Source organism: Micrasema longulum, unplaced genomic scaffold (assembly GCF_059751315.1).
Source record: "Micrasema longulum isolate JH-2025_06_02 unplaced genomic scaffold, ASM5975131v1 h1tg000414l, whole genome shotgun sequence".
NCBI classification, from domain to species: domain Eukaryota; kingdom Metazoa; phylum Arthropoda; class Insecta; order Trichoptera; family Brachycentridae; genus Micrasema; species Micrasema longulum.
This window is the reverse complement of record NW_028277614.1, coordinates 58,380-81,678: the sequence shown is the minus strand read 5'-3', so window position 1 is coordinate 81,678 and position 23,299 is coordinate 58,380. Positions and strand designations below refer to the sequence as shown.

The 23,299-nt window shown below is 35.1% G+C and overlaps 1 protein-coding gene across 1 annotated transcript; it reads left to right on the top strand.

The window, feature by feature from the left end:
• Positions 1-1,203: 1,203 nt before the first annotated feature.
• On the top strand, positions 1,204-21,902 carry LOC148281738 (uncharacterized). Its single transcript, XM_088226188.1, has 9 exons — positions 1,204-1,453; positions 2,313-2,889; positions 8,038-8,295; positions 10,747-10,900; positions 16,196-16,382; positions 17,780-17,922; positions 19,867-20,214; positions 20,297-21,116; positions 21,191-21,902. Coding segments are annotated over exons 1-9 (2,652 nt in total). The 5' UTR covers positions 1,204-1,451; the 3' UTR covers positions 21,354-21,902.
• The last annotated feature ends 1,397 nt before the right edge of the window (positions 21,903-23,299 follow it).

Genomic DNA, 23,299 nt, shown 5'->3' with positions numbered 1-23,299 from the left:
TTTTTTTCTATAAAACCTTCAGGGGCGTAATTATACACAAAAACTGATTTTAAGCACCATTTTTTCAAAATCGTGGCATGAGCGGGGGTCGTTCAAGGTCACAAACTTCGAATCGATACTTTAGGAATGAAATCGTTCCGCAGTATTAACTTAAGGTTTTACTAAGGACCCTATGTCCACCGATCCTGTTAAGTTTCAAAACATAATAACCCTTTTAATAAAAAAAGTGAAAAAAGTACAAACCGAATGACCTTGAACGTCCCATGCTTCTAATAAATCTCGACAACCACCAGATGGATCTAAACCTGGTTTTTGCAGTCATGTAAAGTGTCCTAAAACAAAGTTAATCGTATTTGTAATATCTTTGAAAAATAAAAATTAGTTCGTCAAATTCGTTTCTTACCGAAAAATACCGTAATATACCGTATTTTACCAAAATCTGGTAAAATTCCCGTAAAATACCGTGGTAATTTTACCGCCTTGCATCTCTTGACACGGTATGCAAGTAGATTAATTAGTTCTGGGGAATCAAATTTATTATTTACAGTTTTGTAAAGCAGGATCTGATCGAAGATATCTTTTCTGTGTGTTAATAAATCAAGGTTATGAAATTTTAAAGAAACTAGGTATTTAATTTGGAAAATACAAATGAAATTTGCATGTATATTTATATATATACATGATCCCGTAACTTCGAATCGATATTCGAATATTCGAATCGATACTTTAGGAATGAAATCGTTCCGCAGTCTTAACTTAAGGTTTTACTAAGGACCCTATGTCCACCGATCCTGTTAAGTTTCAAAACATAGTAACCCTTTTTATAAAATATAAAGTGAAAAAAGTACATACCGAATGACCTTGAACGTCCCATACTTTTAATTAATCTCGACAACTACCCAATGGATTTAGATCCAGGTTTAGACCTGGTTTAGACCTGGTTTCTTAAAACAAAACCAGTCGTATTTGTAGTAGCTTTGCAAAATAAAAATTAGTACTTCAAATTCGTTTTTTTAATACCGTAAATTACGGTATTTTACCACGCCTTTCGGTAAAATTACCTAATTTTACATCCATAGTTAAAACACACAACCACGTTCTTTCCGTGCGCCTTGAACGTAGACCCCTACTATACGTGACTCCGTATATTTTTTAACTCCCATTTTTAGTCTATGCTTCTTTGGTAAATTATATTGGATATGCGCTTTATCTGCGCTTGGTTTCCACGTCTAATCTGTGATTTCTGCTTAACCGTTTTAAGTTACAGCAAATTTGAATTTGACGCGAATGAAAATAGGACGAATAGAAATTCTAAACAAAATCGAAACTTTCAGTTACATACTTCGTTATATCCGTCAAAATCTGTGTTTTTCTTGCTTAGTGGGCATTGGCTATAATGGTTTACAATTTTTTTATGGCATAAGTTCCCTAGGGTTCATGTTTCTGATTTAATGTATGTATTTATTGAACTTATTTGTTGTATGCTATGGATATGAAAATATTGTGCTTACTATAAATATTTTGCTATATTCTGAACGTAACAAAGATTTTCTTATTGGTTTGATTAAAATCGTCTACAGGTTCATACTTGATGCAATGTCGATCTGAAGATGTCACAATAATGCCTGCTGGCTCATTTTTTAATACCTACAAACTAAATTGTAGAATCTAAGTAACTGTCATTAGTTTTTATATACTTTGTTAATGTTTTAAAATAAAATTTCATCTAGCACCAAAGTAATTTTATTTATTTCATTTTTAAATGTGTATGTTAAAGAGGCTAGAAATAAGATAATAATTTTCTGATGCCGACTGTTATCGAATGGGTCAATCGTGTCGGCTGGGCCATATACCGGGGATGCTTACGGAGAGCCTTGACCGAACTTGTTAATTTCACCAGGCACCAGGTTCTCAACATTTTGAACGTCCACTGCTGATTGTCCGAGGCAGTTCGTGTCAGAACCGCATGACACAATCCCGACTTCGGGGGATGTGCAGGAGCTGGCAGCGGACAGAGGCGCAGAGGCGCAGAGGCGCAGAGGCTGTTCGTGGACATCGTATGCTCCAATTAGGAAATGGATATGAAATGACAATAAGCAGCGAGGACAACTATGTATTTCTAAAGTACACGGCTGTAGAGGAAGGGTTTGAGGTAAAATCGGGGAATACTTCGTGTCTGTTCCTACGAAGCTCAGTGTGAGCGAGATAGTTCTACTAATTGTAACATGCTCAGCGGGTGTTTGTGTCGTTATAATCTTCCACATGGCTCAGAAGAAACGCACTAGTTTTTTTGCGTAATTTTATTGTTGCAGGAAGATGTCTCGTAGTAGTATTACGGAGGAGAACGGTGAGGGGCGGCGCGACGTGGGATCCTTCCTGGAGCCGCGGGAGCCGAGCATCACGGACCCGCGCATGCGCCCGCGCCCGCCTCATGGCACGCGCCTGTTCAGAGATGAGACCGCGGAGCCGGCGCGCGCCGCCCTGCGGGTCTACCTGCGCCTCAAGCCGCAGCCCCCTGAAGCCGGCCCCGCCCCCTACACTCTCCAGTCCGACACGGCGCTCGCAACTCGCAAGAACTCCAAGACGGAAGTCTACAAATTCACGCACATCTTTCGTGATTGCAGTCAGGGAGCTGTCTTTAATAAAATAGTGAAAGATCGACTGAGTCGATTTGTGGAAGGCCGCGACTTCACTCTCATGACGTACGGAGCTTCCGGATCGGGGAAGACATACTCCCTCATGGGTACCGATAGCCAGCCCGGAGTTATCCCGCGTAGTTTGGAGTTTCTGTTTGCGCAAGTGAGTCCCGAAGATGTGCCGCGCTTTAAGCCAACCGACAGTGACAGTCTTCAGGAGTTGACTATTCTTCAGCAGAAAAAAGAAGTTGCCGTAAGTTGACTTAATTTAAGTAGTGTTTTACAGTATAATTTATTTTATTATTATCATTAGTTTAATTTTTCGGCTAGCAGTTTAAAGCTGATAATATGCTTAAATCTATTTTAATGAAAGTTAGTTGTTTTTTTCTTTCCACTTTTTCAAAACACTTTTCCACTTTTTTAAAACTTTTCCAAAACAAATCTAGCCCATTTTTGAAGTTATTAATTAATTAATTTATTTACGGACATTGTCCATTTATACAATTCATAGGGTATTAATGTTACAATATAAGAACAATCCAATAACAAAAAACCTCCCCTGTTCGTACCGTTTATATGCAGATGATTTACAATTGTGTATTCATTTGGAACCCGTTGACATTGTTAAAACACATAAAGTAATGTCACTTGCACTCGAGCATATCTCTTCATGGACAAAAAAACACGGATTTTTCATAAATCCAACAAAAACCCAAATTGTACTTGTTGGTAGTAAAAAAATGTATTCAGAAGTGAATTTTTCCAAAGTTCCTTTTTTCAAAATAGATGGTACAGAAATTCCATTCATGACTTCGGTCAAAAACTTAGTTATTATCACTCATAAGCATTTAGGGTGGCACGATCAGATTAATGAAGTTAGTCGTAAACTTTATAGCAGTTGGCACTCACTTAAAAGATTACAGAATTTCTCGCCAATTAATGTTAAGCAAACATTAATCCAGAGCTTACTTCTTCCACTTCTTGACTATGCGGATGTATGTTATCCAGATGCTAACTCTGAATTACTTGATAAGTTGGAACGATTGCAAAATGTTTGTATACATTATATTTTTGATCTTCGCAAATTCGATCACATAACCGAGTATCGCACGCAACTACACTGGCTTAGTATCAGGCATAGAAGAAACATTCACATTCTATCACTTCTTCTCAATATTTTAAATAATCCCACTTCGCCTGTTTATCTGAGAGAGCTCTTCCAACCTTTATCGCTTCACAGACTATCTCTTTGTTCTAGTAACGAGAGAACCCTTTCATCGCTCTAATTTTCTTGCCTCCACTTTCACAGTAGTAGCTCCTCGATTGTGGAATGATCTACCCACTAATGTTAGAGACGCCCCTTCTTTATTTACATTTAAGTCAAGATTGAAATGTCATTATTTAAATATTTAACTTGTTCCTTTATCCTTCTTCTTTCCTTCCCACCCCTCTCCTCTCTTCGTAGTATAGTGTTAATTTGGTTTATTTTTTATTTTTTTTATAGTTAATCTTTGTTTTCAATTTTGTATAAAATCATAAGATTCAATATGTCCATGGACTTGTAATTTTCTCAAACTGAACAGTTTGGGTAGGTAGGAACAAATTGCCTTAAGGCAAATATGCCCGCCCTTATATGTATATGTATTGCATATGTATATGTATATAAAGTGTTAAATAAATCAATAAAAACAGTTAAAACATTAAAAAATAAGAAAAGAAGCATCGACAAACATAAGGGACATCGAGACAAGATCTGGACTATTTATTAAGTGCTTGTTTAAATCGTTGTAAACTTAGACCAAAAAAGTCCAGATCTTGTTTCAAGTTAACAATATGACAAAGATGGGTGGTTAGAGAATTATGGCCATAGTTTGTTCCATGCTGATCGATAAACAGTACTTCATTGTTTTTTAACCTACGAGTCAGAATATAGTATTTTACCTGTCCCAGTAATTATGGCACATCGGTTATACCATTTAGTATGCCGTATTATAGTCTACAAAAACGTAGATCTAATATTGATATTGTTACTAGAAATATATATAGGGTCCATAGCCCATAGTCGATGATACACACACGTTAAATTAGTTCACCTGAAGTAGACTAATGACCGACGATGCAATGTCATCATCTTCCATCGAATTCAATACATTCGTAAAATGCAACTCTATGAGTATCGCACATGAAATCGGAGGGCATCGTTCTGCAGTACATTCACACCGTCCCTACCATGAAGAAATGAACTACAAAGGAACGTCGTCTATAAAGAGACCATAGGACGCAGCCAACATCAGTCAGCTCGTTCAGTCAGCCCAGCAAGATCAGCGCAGTTTGCTCTGCTCCAACATGTAGTTCAAGTGCAGTTACTTCAACCCATCATCGCCGCTACACCCGTGCCACACAACCAAGTGCTGTATCTTATTCGCCATGTAATAAATACGCATTAAACAGCAACCTCGTGTCTTTTCTGTCAATCTCTAACTGGGGTAGAAACTCCAACTAACATCCAACAACTTAATCCTACATATATAACATTCACTCTTCAGTATATGAATAGTTACCTCTCTCTATATATATATATAGTTAGATAATTTATATAGCGCCATTTTTGTGAAAATCACCTCAAGGGTGCTCTCTAGTCCAAGCATCCACGATGCGATGTTGAACTGATTCAATGTGGTTTATACGATTTACATACACGGAGGCATATTCTAGAAGAGGGTGAACAGTTGAGCAATAAACAGTTTTGATAGTGCGGACATTAGTAAAATCAGAGAATATTCTGTTAATGAAGCCAAGTAATTTCAGTGATTTATTTACCATATTATCAGTGATTTATGTACCATATCTATATGCTCATTGTATGTAGGTTTATAGTCCAAAACAACTCCTAAATTTCTGATGGACTTAACTACATCAATTTTGGAGTTTTCTTTTAGGTACTTGAAGGAAATCGGTTGTTTTGTTCAATGAAATTACATTATTTTACATTTTTTAATATTTAGTTTTAATCTATTGACTTCACACCATTGGTTAAAAGACTTGATGTCTGATTGAAGGAAAAATCAGTCTTGTAAAGTTTGAATTATTTTATTAATTTTGTTGTCGTCTATGAAGAGCCAGAAGCGAGAGTTAGAGAATGATTTAGCAACATCATTAATAAACAAATTGCAAAGCAGTGCCAAATGGGCACCCTTAGGTACACCCGATGTAACATCAACACTGGTTGACAAATAGTTATCTATCCAAACATTTAATTTCCTACCGGAAATTTATTCCTTTCTCTTAAGAAGAATTAATAAATGGGAGTAATGGATCTCTTAATCCCAAGGCATGTAATTTATATGTAAGAATTTTATGGTCTACTTTGTCAAATGCTTTGGAAAAATCAGTCAATCTGCTGACCATCCTCGAGTGCTTTGAAAATAATCTGAGTATAATCTACCAGGTTAGAGGTGGTTGATCTGGCAGATCTAAATCCACGCTGTTCATCAATCAGTATATTCTTTAACAGGGGTGTGATTTTGCTAGCAATAATGGCTTCAACAATTTTAGGTATATAAGATAATGTTGAAATAGGCCTATATTTGTGTACATCAGATTTATCACCTGATTTTAAAACAGGCCTTTTGTAACTCATTTTCCATAAGGATGGAAACTCACCAGATGACAGAGAAAGATTAAATTAGCATGAAAATGGTTTAGCGAGGCTGTAACAACTTTGGTTGGATAAAGTCAGCTTTAGGGATGAACACATTTAGTATCTACCGCTTCATTCAAGCATTGGTAAGTTAATTATAGCCTCATTAATATCAGTATTAGAAAGAAGAGTGCTCCAGTCATAAGACAAGAAATATAGGTTTCAACCCGTTATAATCACCTTTATCAAACTTGTAATGCGCATTATCGTTAGGTTTAAGTGAGTCAATATTAAAGGCATGCGTAACATTTATATTAAGTGGTAGGTGATATTTGCCAATGTGCAACAAAGGATTAATAGATTCAGATACACAAATGTTATGTATAGTACTGAAAATTAAATCTAGAATCATCGGAAACATTCTACCACCCCTCGTTTATGTGAAACATTTAATGCAAAATACATATTATATGTAAAATTCTATTTATTTATAATAACGTATGCAACATACATAATGTGCCTATGTGTACATCATATGTATGTAAGATTTATAAATTTGATATGTATCTTAAATTTGATTTCTTTTTAACTATGTTATACAATTTGTACAAATCGACTACTGCCGAAAAAATGAATAAATAATAAGTATAAGAAAAGAGTCAAAAAACTTACCAAATAAAATATACAAGGTGTCATTTAAGACATCATTGCCTGAGGAAAACGCATTAATATTTTTCACAAAATGTCCAGGTTGTCACTTTTCACAAGCGACGGGTACGTCTCAAAACCGGTAGACATAGAAAAGTCGGTATGTGGTTAAATACAAATATTTAATCATATTAAGCAGTCAATATTTCGTTGGATATCCTTTGTTTTTTAGAGCCGCTTTAAGTTGTCAAGGCATCAAGTTCCCCAGGCATTGCAAATCTTTAGGTGTAATCAGCTTGCCCACCACATACCGCACACCGCATCTGAGGACATAAGTCTCCTTGGCGGTGCCCATGTACACGGAAAATTTGCTCGTTGCCGAACGAGAAAAGCTGCCTGAAAGAGCCTTCTGTAATCTGGTAGCCTTAGCATCTTTGTGCTGCAAGAAAGTAATCCAGAAGTACATAATTTGCAAGGCATCCTGCTGAAAGATGCACTTGCTGTGGGTCTCCATCGAATAAATTCTCTTTATTGTTTTAGCATTTACTTTGTGGTACAACATTTTGAATATATTTAAAATAAAACACCGTGTATTATATAGACCACACACGAGTTTTATATAATAATACAACCAGTTTCAGGTATTCTGATTACCCATCAGGTTAATAGTTACTAACATAGTCAATAGTTTTTGTTTGACAGCCATTGAAAGCAGACAACCGCATAAATTTTTGCCAAGGATATGAGGACCTTGACAAATTTTATTATTAGGATGGGATCCTATAATTGGAAAAACGTTGGATGAAGTAAATTCAGGAAAAATGTTTTTTGTTGGAAAAACTATCTTTCATTAAAAAATTCAGAGATGATCTACCCTCGTATCTTTGTTCCTTATACCATCGAATAAGTTCTTTAATGCTTAAGGAATGACCCATACATTTATTGTCGTGTTTATCAGTAACCCATTTAAACTTTAATCTTATCAAGTAGCTACATTTACATCTGCATTTACATGGGAGCTTTATGCGCTAACCCACCAATTTATTATAGAAAAGGTTTTAAAATAATGTAATCCGTATCCTCGATAATTTTAAACTGGTGTAAATATTTCAGGCAATAGAATCGATCAGGCAACGCTGCGGCGATGACGTGGTGGCGAGCATAGCGGCGTACCGTCGCATGAGCACGGCGCTCACTCGGGCGTCACGCGCGTGGCACCACCGTCAGCGTGCTGCCACTCGTGCGCACGTGTGGGTGTCCTTCGCCGAGCTGTACAACGAGGCGGCCTTTGATTTACTGCGGGAGCGCTCTCCCGCGCCGCCCGCTAGACTGCGCATCCTGCAGCCGAGCGGCCTCCGTCCCTACCTTAAGGTTTGAAGCTGCGTTCATTTGAGAATCGCATGTCAAATCCATTATTTAGTGTTATAAATGTTTCATCAATATTTATTATATTATTCATGTTTGCACGGTCTGGTTGGATTCGGTCCTTTTATATGGAGGGCCTTACTCATAAATCGGGTATAAAGTAAAGCTTGAGAATAGTGGCAGAATAATGATGGTATAGCAAAAAGTATCACTTATAAACTTTGCATAGAGTTAAAATCGGTTTAAATCTGGGATAGCGACTATTGAAACTTATACCTGCACATTATGTGGTATAACGCTGGAATAAGCACGCGATCTGTCAAAAGTCATATTTTTCGGTAATTTTAATGGATATTTTATCAGTTTTTTTTCAATTATAAAAAATATCAAAGTTCTGCGACCTTCTCAATACGATTCAAGTGATTTTTAATAATATCTGAAATGTTATATGTTTGTATGTAATTAATTGTGATAAAAAAAGAAACACAAATAAACCAAAGGTAAACGATTTTACCTTCTCCTCTTCTTCCCAATTTTTTTTTCTAATGGTTTTCTCCGTGTTATTACACTTATTATTTTTTTTTAAAACATAAATATTAGTGTTGTTATAATTTATCAAAATGATTCAATTTTGGCGGTCATTTTCAACGAGTTGTAAATAACTCACTATTAGAAAATGAAAATCAAGTTGGGGTAGAGAGTTTAGAGAATTTATATAGCGCATCCAAGATTCTTATTAACCGAGGTCCGAAGAGCTGATCGACTAGGTATTTAATAAGGCCAAGAAAACATATCCATTCAGGCCCATATGGCCAATTTAATTACCCACCCACTTACCTGGATCCGTTTTAAAGATCTTTTGGCCATTTTAAAACGCTGTTTTTTTTCTAATTCACGATATATTTAAAAAAAATCTAAATATGCATTAGATAAAACCTCTTTTCAGATCTGCACATTGCAAAAACAATTTTTTTTAACTTTAGTAAACGTTAAATTTTTTTTTTTTTTCAACAATTCTTTGTTTACAAAAATTCACATTTACTGATTTCAATGCCCATAGGGGATAGCGCCGTCAAAGCAACCTAAGTTTATATAGCCACCATCAGCTGACTGTTGTTATTTTAATACAGTAAAACCCTCTTTTTGTGTTTTTCAAGGGAGCAAGAAAAAAAAGTGTAAAACTGAGGAAAACGCTAAAATGAGGAAATTAAAAATGTATGAAACAAATAGGAATTACATAAAAATAAAATAAAATTGATTTGCTACGCTATAGTGTACATATACTTCCAGAAAAATGGTGATAAGTGGAAATTGTCAATATTTTTTTACCCATTTTCAATGATTTCACTAAAAATATTTTTTTAAACAATAATCTGTAATCTGTTTTTTTATTTGATTTGAAAACAGCATGTTAAAATTATTTTATGTGTAAATAAAAAAAATTGAATTTTGAATTTGCATTAAATAATTCCTTTAAATGTTGGGAAATTTTATTTATACGGTTTTTTTTTTTCTATGGCATCACTAAAAACAACTTTCATATAGATCGTGGCAAAATTATTGTTTCCACTTTTATGACAACTTTTTAAACCATCTTTTTATAACTTTAAATATTTCTTTTGTTATGTTTTAAACATCACAATTTAATGATATTAAAACTTTATTGTTTCAAAATGTTTGTCAACTGCGTATCATGATTTGTACAAATCAATATGACATTTTTGTTCAAATGAAAACTAAGACTTTCCCTAAAGGAAAGACACTTAAACAAAAGGTCAATTACACTGCACCCACTTTGAATTTAGGTTAAGAGAATAATTTACCCTTTATTAGTTGTTTACCTGTTTTTATTCTTTATTTGCATGTCACACGCGGTGGCGCGCTGGCCGCTGCTTCATTATCACAACTTATTTTTGGCTTTTTGACACATCAAATGAATTCCGAAAATTTTGAAGCGTAAAACCGGTGTGATGAAAAACGTAAAAAACATTAATTGGGAAATATTTGTAAAATAATGTATGAAGAAAAATAGGTCCTGAACATTTCGGTGTAAAAAGTGGTAAAATGTAAAATCAAGGAACGTAAAAACGAGGTTTTACTGTATCAGATTCTTCACTATTCAATGTTAGTCGCTTACTAACCAATTTTGATGTATATATATATGTACATATCTATAAGTTTTGCATGGTTTTGGTAGCGTTATTTTGAGTGACAGATTCTTCTTTATTATATTTAGTTGCATCGAACAACAAAAAAAAAAGTTTTGAGACCAAAAGGGGAGACATTTCTAGGTGCTCGAGATCCTAATAAACCGAGGCCCATAGATAGTTGTCTGCTAGACTATTTATGATTGCCACACAAAAAGAATTGAAAATATACAATACAAATTTACTAAACATTTAAATTACAGAATTAGTAGTCAATCTCAAAATATTGTACCTGTGGTGATCGTTGCAGGACCTGCGCTGGGTGTGCGTGCGCAGCGCTGTGGAGGCGTACGCTCTATTGGTCTGTGGCCGGGCCAACCTCAGATACGCCCACACTAATGTTAACGCCACCAGTTCGCGCTCTCACTGCATTTTCACCATTAAGCTGGTTCAACATACCGACGGTTCGTATCGCCTGATATTATTAATCCTCGTGTTATTCTCCCGACAGATTGAACCGAGTGTACCGCTTTACCGCAGCTTGATTCCCATTTTATAATATTATGTTATTAGTATATAAGTTATTTACCTACTAATTGCACGCTGTTCATTTTCAGCCTTATTTATTTGAAAGACAGTATTTATTGTGAAAACATCGAATCGGTTATAATTGAGGACCGTTTTCACAAAGCCAAATATCTACAAAAAGTAAAATTTTCAGGTGATGGTTTTTCATGATAAAAAAATAACAACTAGGATTTTAACAAAAACAAAAATACCCTTTCATATAAATTCTACATACTAACTTATTTACTGGATATGAATAGTCAATAATATAGAAATAAGCGGCTATTATGTAACTGATCGTTGAAAAAAATTAAACTTTCCGAATTTACAAAAAAAACATCTACATGTTTTGTGATAGGAATGTATAGAAAAGTTGACTTGACTCGGGAATATAAAATAGTAATTATATAACGTCTGTGTTGATAAGGTGAAGGGAGATAAGTCAACAAATTCACTACAATATATTTGTTGACTTATCTCCCGTAACCTTATTAACACAGAAATATAAGTTTTTTTAAAAATATTTTATATGCCTACGTATACCTTTGTATTGGTATGTTATTTCTGTAATGTTTTTATATTATTATACAATTAAATGATAGTCCAATCCAATTTGATTCGCATTTTGCTAAAATTTTATTTCACCAATCTATAGGTCTCAGAAGAATCGATCTCCGTTAAAAAAGACATTTTGCTTTTTTTGTAGTTATAGCTCTTTTTGAAAACAGTTCTCAATTAAAGTTTGAAGATTAGGCACTCGCAATAAAGTGGTGTAGCGGTTAAAGACGCTTGACTCACGAACGGAAGGCTCCGGGTTCGATTCCCTGTGAGAACATAAAACTAAAATGGGATTTTTCACAATTATAATTGTAATAAAGTACTAAGTACAGTACTGAACATAATAATTTTGAACTTATTAATGTTCAATTGAACGTATTTTCAATCGAGCCTTAAACCTTAGTTCATTACCTATTCCGCTACAACTGGCTATATTTCGCCGTTGCTCCTGCAAAATCCGCCAAACATTATTTTTTTGCAAATTTTGTTTTTTTCCGCCCTGCCTTGTAATGAGGGAGACCGATTGGCCTATAAAACCCTTTTTTTGATATCAAAGCTAGTTTAGAAAAATGCAAAATAAGCTATAAGCTGTATTTTTCATTTGAAAAATGGTTTTCAAAATACACTACGTTCACATATCGCATTTTTAACTAAAGGGGAAAACTTACTATTGCGCCCATCAATGACACATAACGGAGTTTGCACCTACTCTTCCCTCAGAACGCTATTTTTGCTAGTCTTGTTGTGACTCACAGCTTGCAGCACATACGATAAAACATATTTAAGAACAGTGTAATTAATTACATTACAGTTTAAAATAAATTGCATACGTTTACTCAAAGAAGTGTTTATTTTAAAAGCCCGGTAAGTAATATAACAGTTTGTTTTTCGTTCAACTATCTCATATAAAAGACATAACAATAACCTTTTAGAACTTCAAAAATGTAATTTAGAAAGTTTACCTAAGAATACTTGTGTTGTTATAGTATGATGTACATTTATACATGAATAAATAACTTTTGCAGACATATTATGTTGTAATAATAACTTTAACATTTGGCTAAAACCATGGATCGGTGCACATTAAATTTACGTACTTTATTTTTTATCATATAATTAGAAAATAATAATAGGCTGTTAGGTATAATATTTACCTTAAAAAACTGTGGAAGCTTAGTTTATTGTTTGTTTGTAAATTTTGTTAAGCTATCGAATACAATTTTTCGTCTAGTTCAAACATTTTTTAAACATCAACTGAAATATTATGTACATACCAATCATTAAATGATTTTTAATAGTATACTTAATTATTTTACATTTTCCTTGATTTCGTTTTAAATGATGTGCCTGATCATAAACTTTTAAGTATTTTAATATTTTTTTGTATTTGGGGCATTTATAACTGACTGAAAAAAAAAAAAAACTTTTGAAAAATTAGATCCTCTAGAGCTCGGCGATAAGTGAACATAGTTCTGAACGATCATAATCATGCTGATCGTACCGATTTTACTGATTTCCATGATGTCGGAAATATGAATCCGAACGTGTCACATAATTTACATAATATTTAAACAGTTTTGGAGAAAGACATGGAGAATTCATCTTCGGTTGTACTCTTGTCTATGAATAATGATGTCGATAGTACAAAACTTATTCTCAACCCTGAAACGGGACTGTTTAAAACAGAAAAGCTTCAAATTCAGATGAGAAAAGTAGCGCAGATAAACTGGGACCATGTAATTATAGGTTTATATTGAACCACGAAACGGGACAGTTTGAATGCGCTGATTCTAACTGCAACTCAGACGATGATCTGTTGACTAATGAATCAAACAGAGGACAAGCGAAAAGTCAATAAAATATTACGAGTCCTGGGGAAAAAATAAAGTAGTATTAAAACATTTATTGGGCATGCAATTTTCGTCAAGAGAGCGCAAAGAAAAATAAGAGAAACATCGTGCAATCATCATGGTTTGAATATATGTATCTAATAAAGAGAGCTTGTCAACCTTGAGAAGCTAAAAAAGCTCATATTTTTGGGCTCGTGAATATCAGAAAAATAATCAAGAGGTGACAACAATCAGATGATAACGTGTTTCGAAACGCCAAATTGGGGTCGACTGCTTCTTACCCACGCTCAATGGTAAAAAAGTTAGAGTATGCATAGATTTTTTTAACACTACACTGCATCACGAAAGATACATTTACCCAATGGATATCATCTAAACAGATAGATAACTGTCATTAGACTCAAACAGCTAGAATACGAAATAGTCCCAGCACTTTTATGTCTGAGTCTGTGAAACAGTGGTTAGATCCACAGACTAAAGATACAATACTGAAAGTTAGATCTATAAACTGTCTAAAGTTTTGAGCCATTATTGCCGCTCAACTAGTTCGAGAATAAACACAGAGGATACATTTAAATCGTAATCAGAAATGCATACAGTTTATACGTTCTGGTGTGCAGAGAATGGCAAAACTCCCGTCCAAATCTTTGCGTGGTTTAAATATCAATATTTAAACCACGCAAAGATCAATGCGACATATGTGTATCCTACAAGGAAGGAAAATTAAGAGAAGTATATCAACTTCACTTCAGTAAGAAAAATGAGGCAAGAGATGCAAAGAAGCTGGCTATTGCATCCTGCACTGACCATCATTTAGTTGCAACAATGGATCTTCAGAGCACACAGCTTTGTCCAAAATGTTTAGTTTCTGCTCAATATTATAAGCAAAAACTTGCCTTACATAATTTTACAATCTATGAAAATAATACGAAAGATGTTTTTCTGTACGTTTGGCATGAATGTAATGGAGGTGTTACCAGTGAATGAGTTTATTTCTTGCATCATAGACTTTATGGAAGGAGAAATTCATAAGGGATTTACAACAATCACTTATCGGACGGCTGCGTTCACCAAAACAAAAATAAAGTCCTCCGCAGTGCATTGGCACTGCGGAGGACGATTGGCACATTGGTATTGGACATTGACACTGCTCCAATGAGCAACTTTTTGAAAATGGGGCACACGATGATGGAGGTAGATAGTGTCCATTCGACCTTGGAAAAACAGTGTACTCCTCCATTATACTTCCCTACATATTACGTTGACCGCATGAGGAAAGCTAGACCATCCAAACTGTACATTATTAAGCATATAGATTATAACTTTTTCAAGACTTACGACACACTCTCCACTAATTACAGCGCCATTCAACCAGAGATCCTACCGTAACACAAATTAGAGGGTTGCTTTACAACTACGAGGAAATTATGTACAATCTGCGACGTATTGATAACTGGACAGGCCGAAAAAAATTGACAAGTCTAAGTTTGAACAATTACAATCTTTAAAATTATATAGGGATACATCAAGACTATCACTTCTTTTACGATAATCTCAAATACTGATTTTTTTAAATTATAGGTACTATCAGTTTGATGACAAAATTATGATTTTACTAGTAGGTAGTCGTTATTATTGTTAAAATACTGCATTGAGAGGTTAATTTATTTTATTAAAATGTTAACATCATTATTGCTGTATTACTTATTTTTAATGTTTATACATATATATTATACGTTTATACAATAATGTTTGACTTGTAGTTTCTATTTTATTTTCTTCTTTCAACATGTTTATAATTTTTTACTTTCTTTTCTCGCTACTGGGGTAATTAATTACTAAAACATCATGTATAATACATTTTGTTTGATTATTTGTATATCTATCTTATTCTGCATGTGTTTATTTCTCTTTTACTCGATAACATCACTGAATGGCTTAATTGATGTTCCATCGTTACTGGAACAAGTGGCATTCAATGTTCCAATCCGCCGGTTGCGAAATAATAATGTGCTGTTCCTCGATCAACACAGCGCAAACTATGGCTTGCATGCACCAATGTCCCGATTGTGTCGTATTGTAAACTCGAGATAAGATCTGGACTCTTTTGGTTTGAGTCTTTATAGATTTAAAAAATCACCAAGACAGACCGGATCTTGTCTTGAGGTAGTAATTTTAATTTTTTTTGTCCTAGCTTTAATTTTATTAAGTTGTATTTTATTTTATTAGTGTCTGTATTTATTATAAGAAATTGTATTTACTATCGTTATAATGGACTGCATAAGTCCGTCACATAAATAACAATTTAGTTAGGTATATCAACGTTTGGCTGGGGAAGATAAAGGTTTGTTCGAAACAGACTATTGGCTCGGTTAAATATGTCTTACACATAAGTTAAAAATATAATTTAACAATAAAATAAAAAAACAATCATCAACCTTTTATAAAACCAGGTATGTCGAAAATACGCATTCATTAAAATCCGCTATGTGCTGCCTCCTTTACAAAACGGATTTTAAGCCTCAAATAAAACCAGCTATGTGCCTTTCAGCCACAAAAATATTCATTAAGGCTTAAATATTAAAATATCATTTTATAAAACATCATTATACTAAATCCGACGTAAGGCTCTAATTTTGTGTTTATTTGCTTTTTAAGAAATGCCAGACACCGTCGAGTAAATCAGTTTTTTCCTTCTCCCGAAAAGTTGTGTTTTTTTACATGGCGGAATTTGCAGGCGCAGCGACAATTTAATGTCTATATTATTCCGTTAATCAATTATAGATGGAGCGAAGATCAGCACATTTAGGCTGTGTGACCTGGCGGGATCGGAGCGTGTTAAGATGACAGAAAACAGCGGAGAGAGGCTCAACGAGTCGTGCAAGATCAACACTTCCCTGCATGTGTTGGAGCGCTGTTTGGCCGCACTGCGGGAGCGCCAGGCGGGGCAGCGCACCATGCCCCCGTACAGGTACTGCCGCCGCTGTGCTCTCTGTACTAGTGCACACGGTAATATATAGAGTTGAGAGGATAAGCGGCGCCAGACAATTTATAAGTAAGGCCCAATAGGTATTTCAGCATTGTTTTTCTGTCACTCTCTCTCACTGTGTGAATAAGACAACGTCCTGTTTTTGCACCCTAGAACTGATTGTTTTGGAGAAAGAGTATCAGAATGAAATTTTCCATGTCGTTACATTTTCCAATTTTCTAAATTATTTATCATACATTGAAACCTCGTTTTTATGTTCCTCAATTTTACGTTTTCCCGCTTTTTACACCAACATGTTCGGGACCCATTTTTCTTCATACAATCTCATACAAATATTCCCCTCAATTAATGTAATTTATATTTTTCATCGCACCGGTTGTACGTTTAAAAAATTTCGGAATTCATTTGATTTGTCAAAAAGGCCAAAGTTATGTCGTAATAATGATGCCGCGGCCCGCGCGCTACCGCGTGTGTTACGCGAATTTAGAATAAAAACAGGTAAACTACTAATAAAGGATAAATTATTGTCTTAACCTAAATTCAAAGCAGGTGCAGTGTAATTGACCTTTTTGTTTAAGTGTGTTCCTTTGGGGTTAGTTTTAGTTTTCTTTTTTGTCCGAATCATGATACGCTGTTGACAAACCTTAAGTAACAATAAAGTTTTGATATCAATAAATTGCGATGTTTAAAACATAACAATAGAAATATTAAAAGTCATAAAAAAGATGGTTTAAAAAGTTGTCTTATAAAATAATTTTAACATGTTGTTTTTAAATCAAATAAAAAACAGTTTACATCATATTGATTGAAAAAATATAAAAGTGTTTTTAGTGAAATCATTGAAAATAGGTAAAAAAATAGTGTCAATTTCCACTTATTACCATTTTTAAAATTTTTCTGGAAGTATATTTAACTATAGTGTAGCAAATCAATTTTATTTTTGTGAAATTAATTTCCTCACTTTAGCGTTTTCCTCAGTTTTACATGGTAAATACTCAATATTTGAAAACAAGAGCTAAAAAAATATACGCATCGTTCGCTAAGCAAGCCAGCTTAATCCGTTGTTGTTGTGTGTATGTTTTAGAAGTTTTAGAAGTTATGAATATTGAATCCATTTCAGATCGCTACGATTAACAGCAAACTAATTATAAAACATTTGTTACAGTTACTTATATTAGTAAACTTATAGCTGATTGAATTATATAAAAAATACTATATAGTAGGCGGCCTCCGTGGTGTAGTGGTTCAAGACCCTTGACTCACGCATGGGAATTGTATAAAAGTAAAATTTTTAGGGAAGCATCGATTCCATCCAATCTATGGACGGACCGCGCTTGTAGTGTATGTTTCTCTCACTGATCACACTCCCTCTCTCGCAGGGAATCTAAGCTGACAACCCTCCTGCAGCGTGCGCTATCTGGTCAGGAGGCTGTAGCCATGCTGGTCACTGTGAACCCACAGCCGCGGAGCTTTGAGGAGACGCAGCATGTGCTCAAGTTCTCCACCCTGGCTCGAGTAATCTGTAAGTAGAGTATCATTATGTTTCTGAAATAAACAGTAAAACCCCCTTTTTTACATTTTTCAAGGGAGCAAGAAAAAAAGTGTACAGCCGAGAAAAACGGTAAAGTGAGGAAATGAAAAATTTATGGAAAAAATAGGAATTGCATGAAAATATAATTAATTTGCTACGCTATAGTGTACACATACTTCCAGAAAATTGGTGAAATTGGTGATAATTGGAATTGTTAATATATTTTTTTGACTATTTTCAATGATTTCACTAAAAATATTTTTATATTTTGTATTTTTTCAAACAGCATTATTTAATCTGTTTTTTTATTTGATTTAACCCAATCCACGCGGACGACTCACTGGTGAGTCACGAGTTTCTTCCGCAATATCTGAATGAAAACTTACTAGCCGAAGGCGAAATTTGGTCTCCGAAAAATCTCAAATCATCAGACTACCGGCATCTTGCGTCCTTTATCTAGAATACGGTTTCCAGAAAAAGTTTTAAGACGAGCCCTAATTCTGATATAATCGACAGCAGTTTTAAATCTTGTATTCTTTGCTTCCTTGTGCATGTGAAGAACTACATATAATTAGTCGGTTCCGTTATATTTGTTCGAGTTTATTTGATTCGGTGATGTGACAGTAAATATAATACGCAAGCAGTAATAATGTGGAGCCTGTTTTTAGTGTAACATGCTTTCACATAGTGAGATAGTTTAGTATATATCTGTAAACTTTTATTATTATGTTTAAAACTTTTTTAATTTTATAAATTTATATTTCTCGTAAAGTGTTTTTTTTAGTGGTATCACTTTTTATGTATTGCATCACTAAGAACGACTGCTGTATAGATCGCGGCAAATTGTTTCCACTTTTATGTCAACTTTTTAAACCATCTTTTTTTATAACTTTAAATATTTCTTTTGTTATGTTTTAAACATCGCAATTTAATGATATTAAAACTTCATTGTTTCTAAACGTTTGTCAACTGCGTATCATGATTTGTACAAATAAATATGACGTTTTTGTTCAAATGAAAACTAAGACTAACCCTAAAGGAAGACACTTAAACAAAAAGGTCAATTACACTGCACCCACTTTGAATTTAGGTTAAGAGAATAATTTACCCTTTATTAGTTGTTTACCTGTTTTTATTCTTTATTTGCATGTCACACGCGGTGGCGCGCTGGCCGCTGCTTCATTATCACAACTTATTTTTGGCTTTTTGACACATCAAATGAATTCCGAAAATTTTGAAGCGTAAAACCGGTGTGATGAAAAACGTAAAAAACATTAATTGGGAAATATTTGTTATTTGAAATTATTTAGGTTAAGACAATAATTTATCCTTTATTAGTTGTTTACCTGTTTATTCTTCATTAGCGTGACACACGCAGTAGCGCGTGGGCTGCGGCATCATTATTACGACATAATTTTGGCTTTTTTGACACATCAAATGGATTCAGAAAATTTTTAAACGTAAAACCGGTGTAATGACAAAAGTAAAAAACATCAATTGGAGGGGAATATTTGTTTGAGAATGTAAGAAGAAAAATGAGTCCTGAACGTTTCCGTGTAAAAAGCGGGAAAACATAAAATTGAGGTTTTACGGTATATTATATACGTAATATATTTTCACACACTAATAAATGTATAATGTACAGTCAGCTGACTTTATATTGAATTTTCTGTAAAGTGTTGCATACACGTACTATTCAAACGAAACTCAAAATGTACTGCTGTGAGCCGCCTATTAGAAATTTAAGCTGCAGCTCAACAGCTCAAAGCGTTCGAACCATATTTTTGAAGCGGTTCAAAATTGAGTTACCCTTGCCTAGCTGCCTAGCTTGAGCTGTATAGTAAAAAATCACAACTTTGGGACCCACAACTGTAAAATGTCGGTTCCCTCTAGAATTTTTTATGAATGAATTTTTATGTACTATATAAATTCCAGTGGTAGAGGAATCCGATCAGCAGCGCATGTTGGTGGCGAGTAGTGGTGATGAAGGGAGAGAGGGAGAGGCGGAGGTGGAGGCGTTGCGGCGGCTGCTGAGGGAGGAGCGTGCACGAGCCGAGCTAGCCGAGGCTGAGCTGAGCGCCCGAGCGCTACGCGTAGAAGCCGAGGTCAGGCGGGACACGTCCGCCAAGTTCTTGACTCTCCTGGACAAGGCTCACCGGGACTGGGCGCGGCGCCTGGCGCAGGAGCGCACGCTGGCGCAGGAGCAGCATGAGGTGGCGCAGCAGACGGCCGCGCGCCGGGAAGCCGAGCTCCGGGCCGAGCTAGCCCTCGCCCTTGCCCTAGGTTTGTGTACTCGTATTCCCATCAATCAATCTCATCCTGTTATTTTCGGTATTTATTATCTGTGGAATTTTTTTCATTACAGGAAAATGCAAAGCATGCTCTGAAAAAGAAGATTATCCCATTTTTGAAACCTTCGATCGAACACAGGAAAACAGCGATGAGTTTTTTGACGATTTTGTCGCTTTGGAATCTAGTGTGCCCGAAAATGCCCAAAATAATAGTAATGATCAGAGCGGTAAGGTTATGTCACCTGTCCGAGATTTGATGCCGATCTTCACTACGGCGCCCTCACCCACTGGAGATTTAGTGTCGATTTCCATTAGATCGACCTCATGCACTAGAGATTTAGTGCCGAGCCCCACTAGGTCCACCTCGCCCATTGGAGATGTAGTGCCAATCTCCACTGGAATGACCTCACCTACTCGAGATTTAGTGCCGATCTCCACTAGAGTGACTTCACCCACTGAAGTTTTATTTGCAATCTCAACTAAGTTGACCTCATCCACTGCAGATTTAGTGCCAATCTCCGCTAGAATGACCTCATCCACTGAAGATTTAGTGCCAATCTCCACTAGGCCGATCTCGCCCACTAGAGATGTAGTGCCAATCTCCACTAGAATGACCTCACCTTCTCGAGATTTAGTGCCGATCTCCACTAGAGCGACTTCTCACACTGATGTTTTATTTGGAATCTCAACTAAGTTGACCTCACCCACTGCGGATGTAGTGCCGATATCGACCAGGACGACCTCATCCACCGAAGATCCATTACCTACTATCACCGTGGCGACCTCACCTGCCGAGATCGTTCGGAGGTACCAGTTCACTGCCGGCCTCCCCGAAGTGCAGCGCTATTTCACCGATAAGAAACAAAAACCAGACAACACGGACAAAGAGAACTGGTCAGTAGAACAACGATAAGTGAGTTTAAATGTAAATATGTTGAATGCCAAGTAATGACATTGTTTTCTTATAGCGGCAGTGCGCGGCGCAAGCTGTTCTCGCGTCAGCGGCTCGACATGTTAGCGGCTGAGCCCTTCCAACCTCTGGCGTGTGACCTTGTATTGGAGCCCAACTCCCCCGACATAATGCGACCTCCGGCTTTACCACAACCTTACACTCTTCGATCTAAGAAATGATGATCATTATTTTCAAATGATTATGCCTCTGAATGATAATCAAATATCATACAGATATACCGTGCTGTCTGCCTTACGAGGCAAACATGATGTCAACATTTACAGTAACATTTTGGTCAGTGCTCGTGTCGAAAAGAGCCAAATATTAATTCATATTTTGTATTATTTTAACTAACTCCTCGAAAATAGTAGGTATAATATGATGGTAAATTTCTTATTGTTGGGTTATTTTCATGATTTGTCTTGAAATTTTTTTTTTATGGAAACGGTTTTTTTTCTGTATTTTTAATTTGCCCGAATTTAAAAAAATGGACAGGCAGAGTAAAATATGTATATGATAATCCGTTTGCTAAAATATATGATTTTGTGAAAAAGAAACACCAAAAAGTAAATTCTTACACATTTTTAATGCAGTAAGATAATTTCACACTGCGGTAAATGAGATCAGAACTAACCTATTTCAGTTAAGTTTGTTCCGCAAAGTAAGATCATTTGGCGGTACTTGTTCTTAATTAACATTAATCATTAAAGATGATCTAATACCTAAGGGATATTGTTTGTTTAATTATTTATTGAAATAAACAGTCATACAGAATTAAACCGTACATACAAAGTAACGACAAAGAGCTGGAGCAATTACGCTCACGTAATGTCTATTGCAATTTGCACACGTTTCACTGAAAAGGTCTATCGTTCTAAAATGATTATTATACGAGGAGATATTAGATTATTTTTTCTCGTTTGATTATTGTAACGATGCTAAAAAAAGTGTGTTGATCTGATTTTTAATCTGTAATAAATTAGTGGTCAGCGCGTTCGCCTACCATGCAAGAGATCTCGGGTTCGATTCCAGACATGATATATTTATTTAAAAAGGTGTTTTTCATCATCATTCCCTTTCCGCAACTAATGGTGCATAGGGTACTGCATTGGTACACCAATCGCAGCGTATATTGATAATTTTTGTTACATGAAGGTAAGATGATCAGTCTTAAGCTTCAGCTATGAAATATTCTAGAGTGAAAACACCTTTTTAAATAAATGAATTAATTAAATAATAATTCGTATTAAGAGACAATAGTTCAGTGGAATCTATTTTGTTGATCTTTAAGAGAATTAATTCCGAAGTGTTTTGCTGCAGATGTGTACATAGTTTGGAAATTTAGAATTTGTTCTGTAATAATTTTTAATAAATTTATTTTGAATGTTTTTAATTCTTTTTGTGTGGCAATAATAAATAGGACCTGCATAATGAAGAAGTTCAGCCCTATGGGAAATTGCGTTTGGTAAAAATTAGAGCATTAAATTGTATGTCAAAGTTTCTAAAAAACGCATGTTTTTTTTTAAAAGTTAAAATGAATTACTTTGAATGACGTCACTAGTTCATATGAATCAACCAATAATAAGAGAGTTGTGAAATATTTCCAGTTTACGGTACGTCAACGGACCGAACGGCAGAACTCGCTGAGAAAAAGCGGAAGAGAACTTAAGACGTCACACACAGAGGAATTTTAGGAATACAAAACTTTAAAAAAATCATAGTGCTGATAATGCGACACATAAAAGATTTTGGCCTAGTTTAATAGTCTATTAACAAGTAAAAAGTCATTAAAAACCACTGGACTTCCTCATTGAACCAATTTCCGTATTTGAATAATATAGTATTAATAAAATAATCATGTTACTGAATGGCTTTGACTCTTCGATTACCAGCATTTTATATTCTCTTTGTACGATATTGTCAATATGGCTTACAAAACTCAATTTCCCATCCGATATTAATACTAATTCCTTGACTTCATTCACATTATTTAACAAAATAGAATATGTATTATATGAACATGTAATCTTTCTACGTTTACAATGAAAGATAGTTGAAGCTATCTGTTTACCCTACGGTGGTACAGAAGATCAGTAATAAGACTGATGTTTATTATAAATAGTCA

Coding starts and splice junctions, on each gene's coding strand:
- LOC148281738 (XM_088226188.1), top strand. Junction 20,215..20,296: donor AGCCCTCGCCCTTGCCCTAG/GTTTGTGTACTC, acceptor TTTTCATTACAG/GAAAATGCAAAGCATGCTCT. Junction 21,117..21,190: donor AACACGGACAAAGAGAACTG/GTCAGTAGAACA, acceptor GTTTTCTTATAG/CGGCAGTGCGCGGCGCAAGC.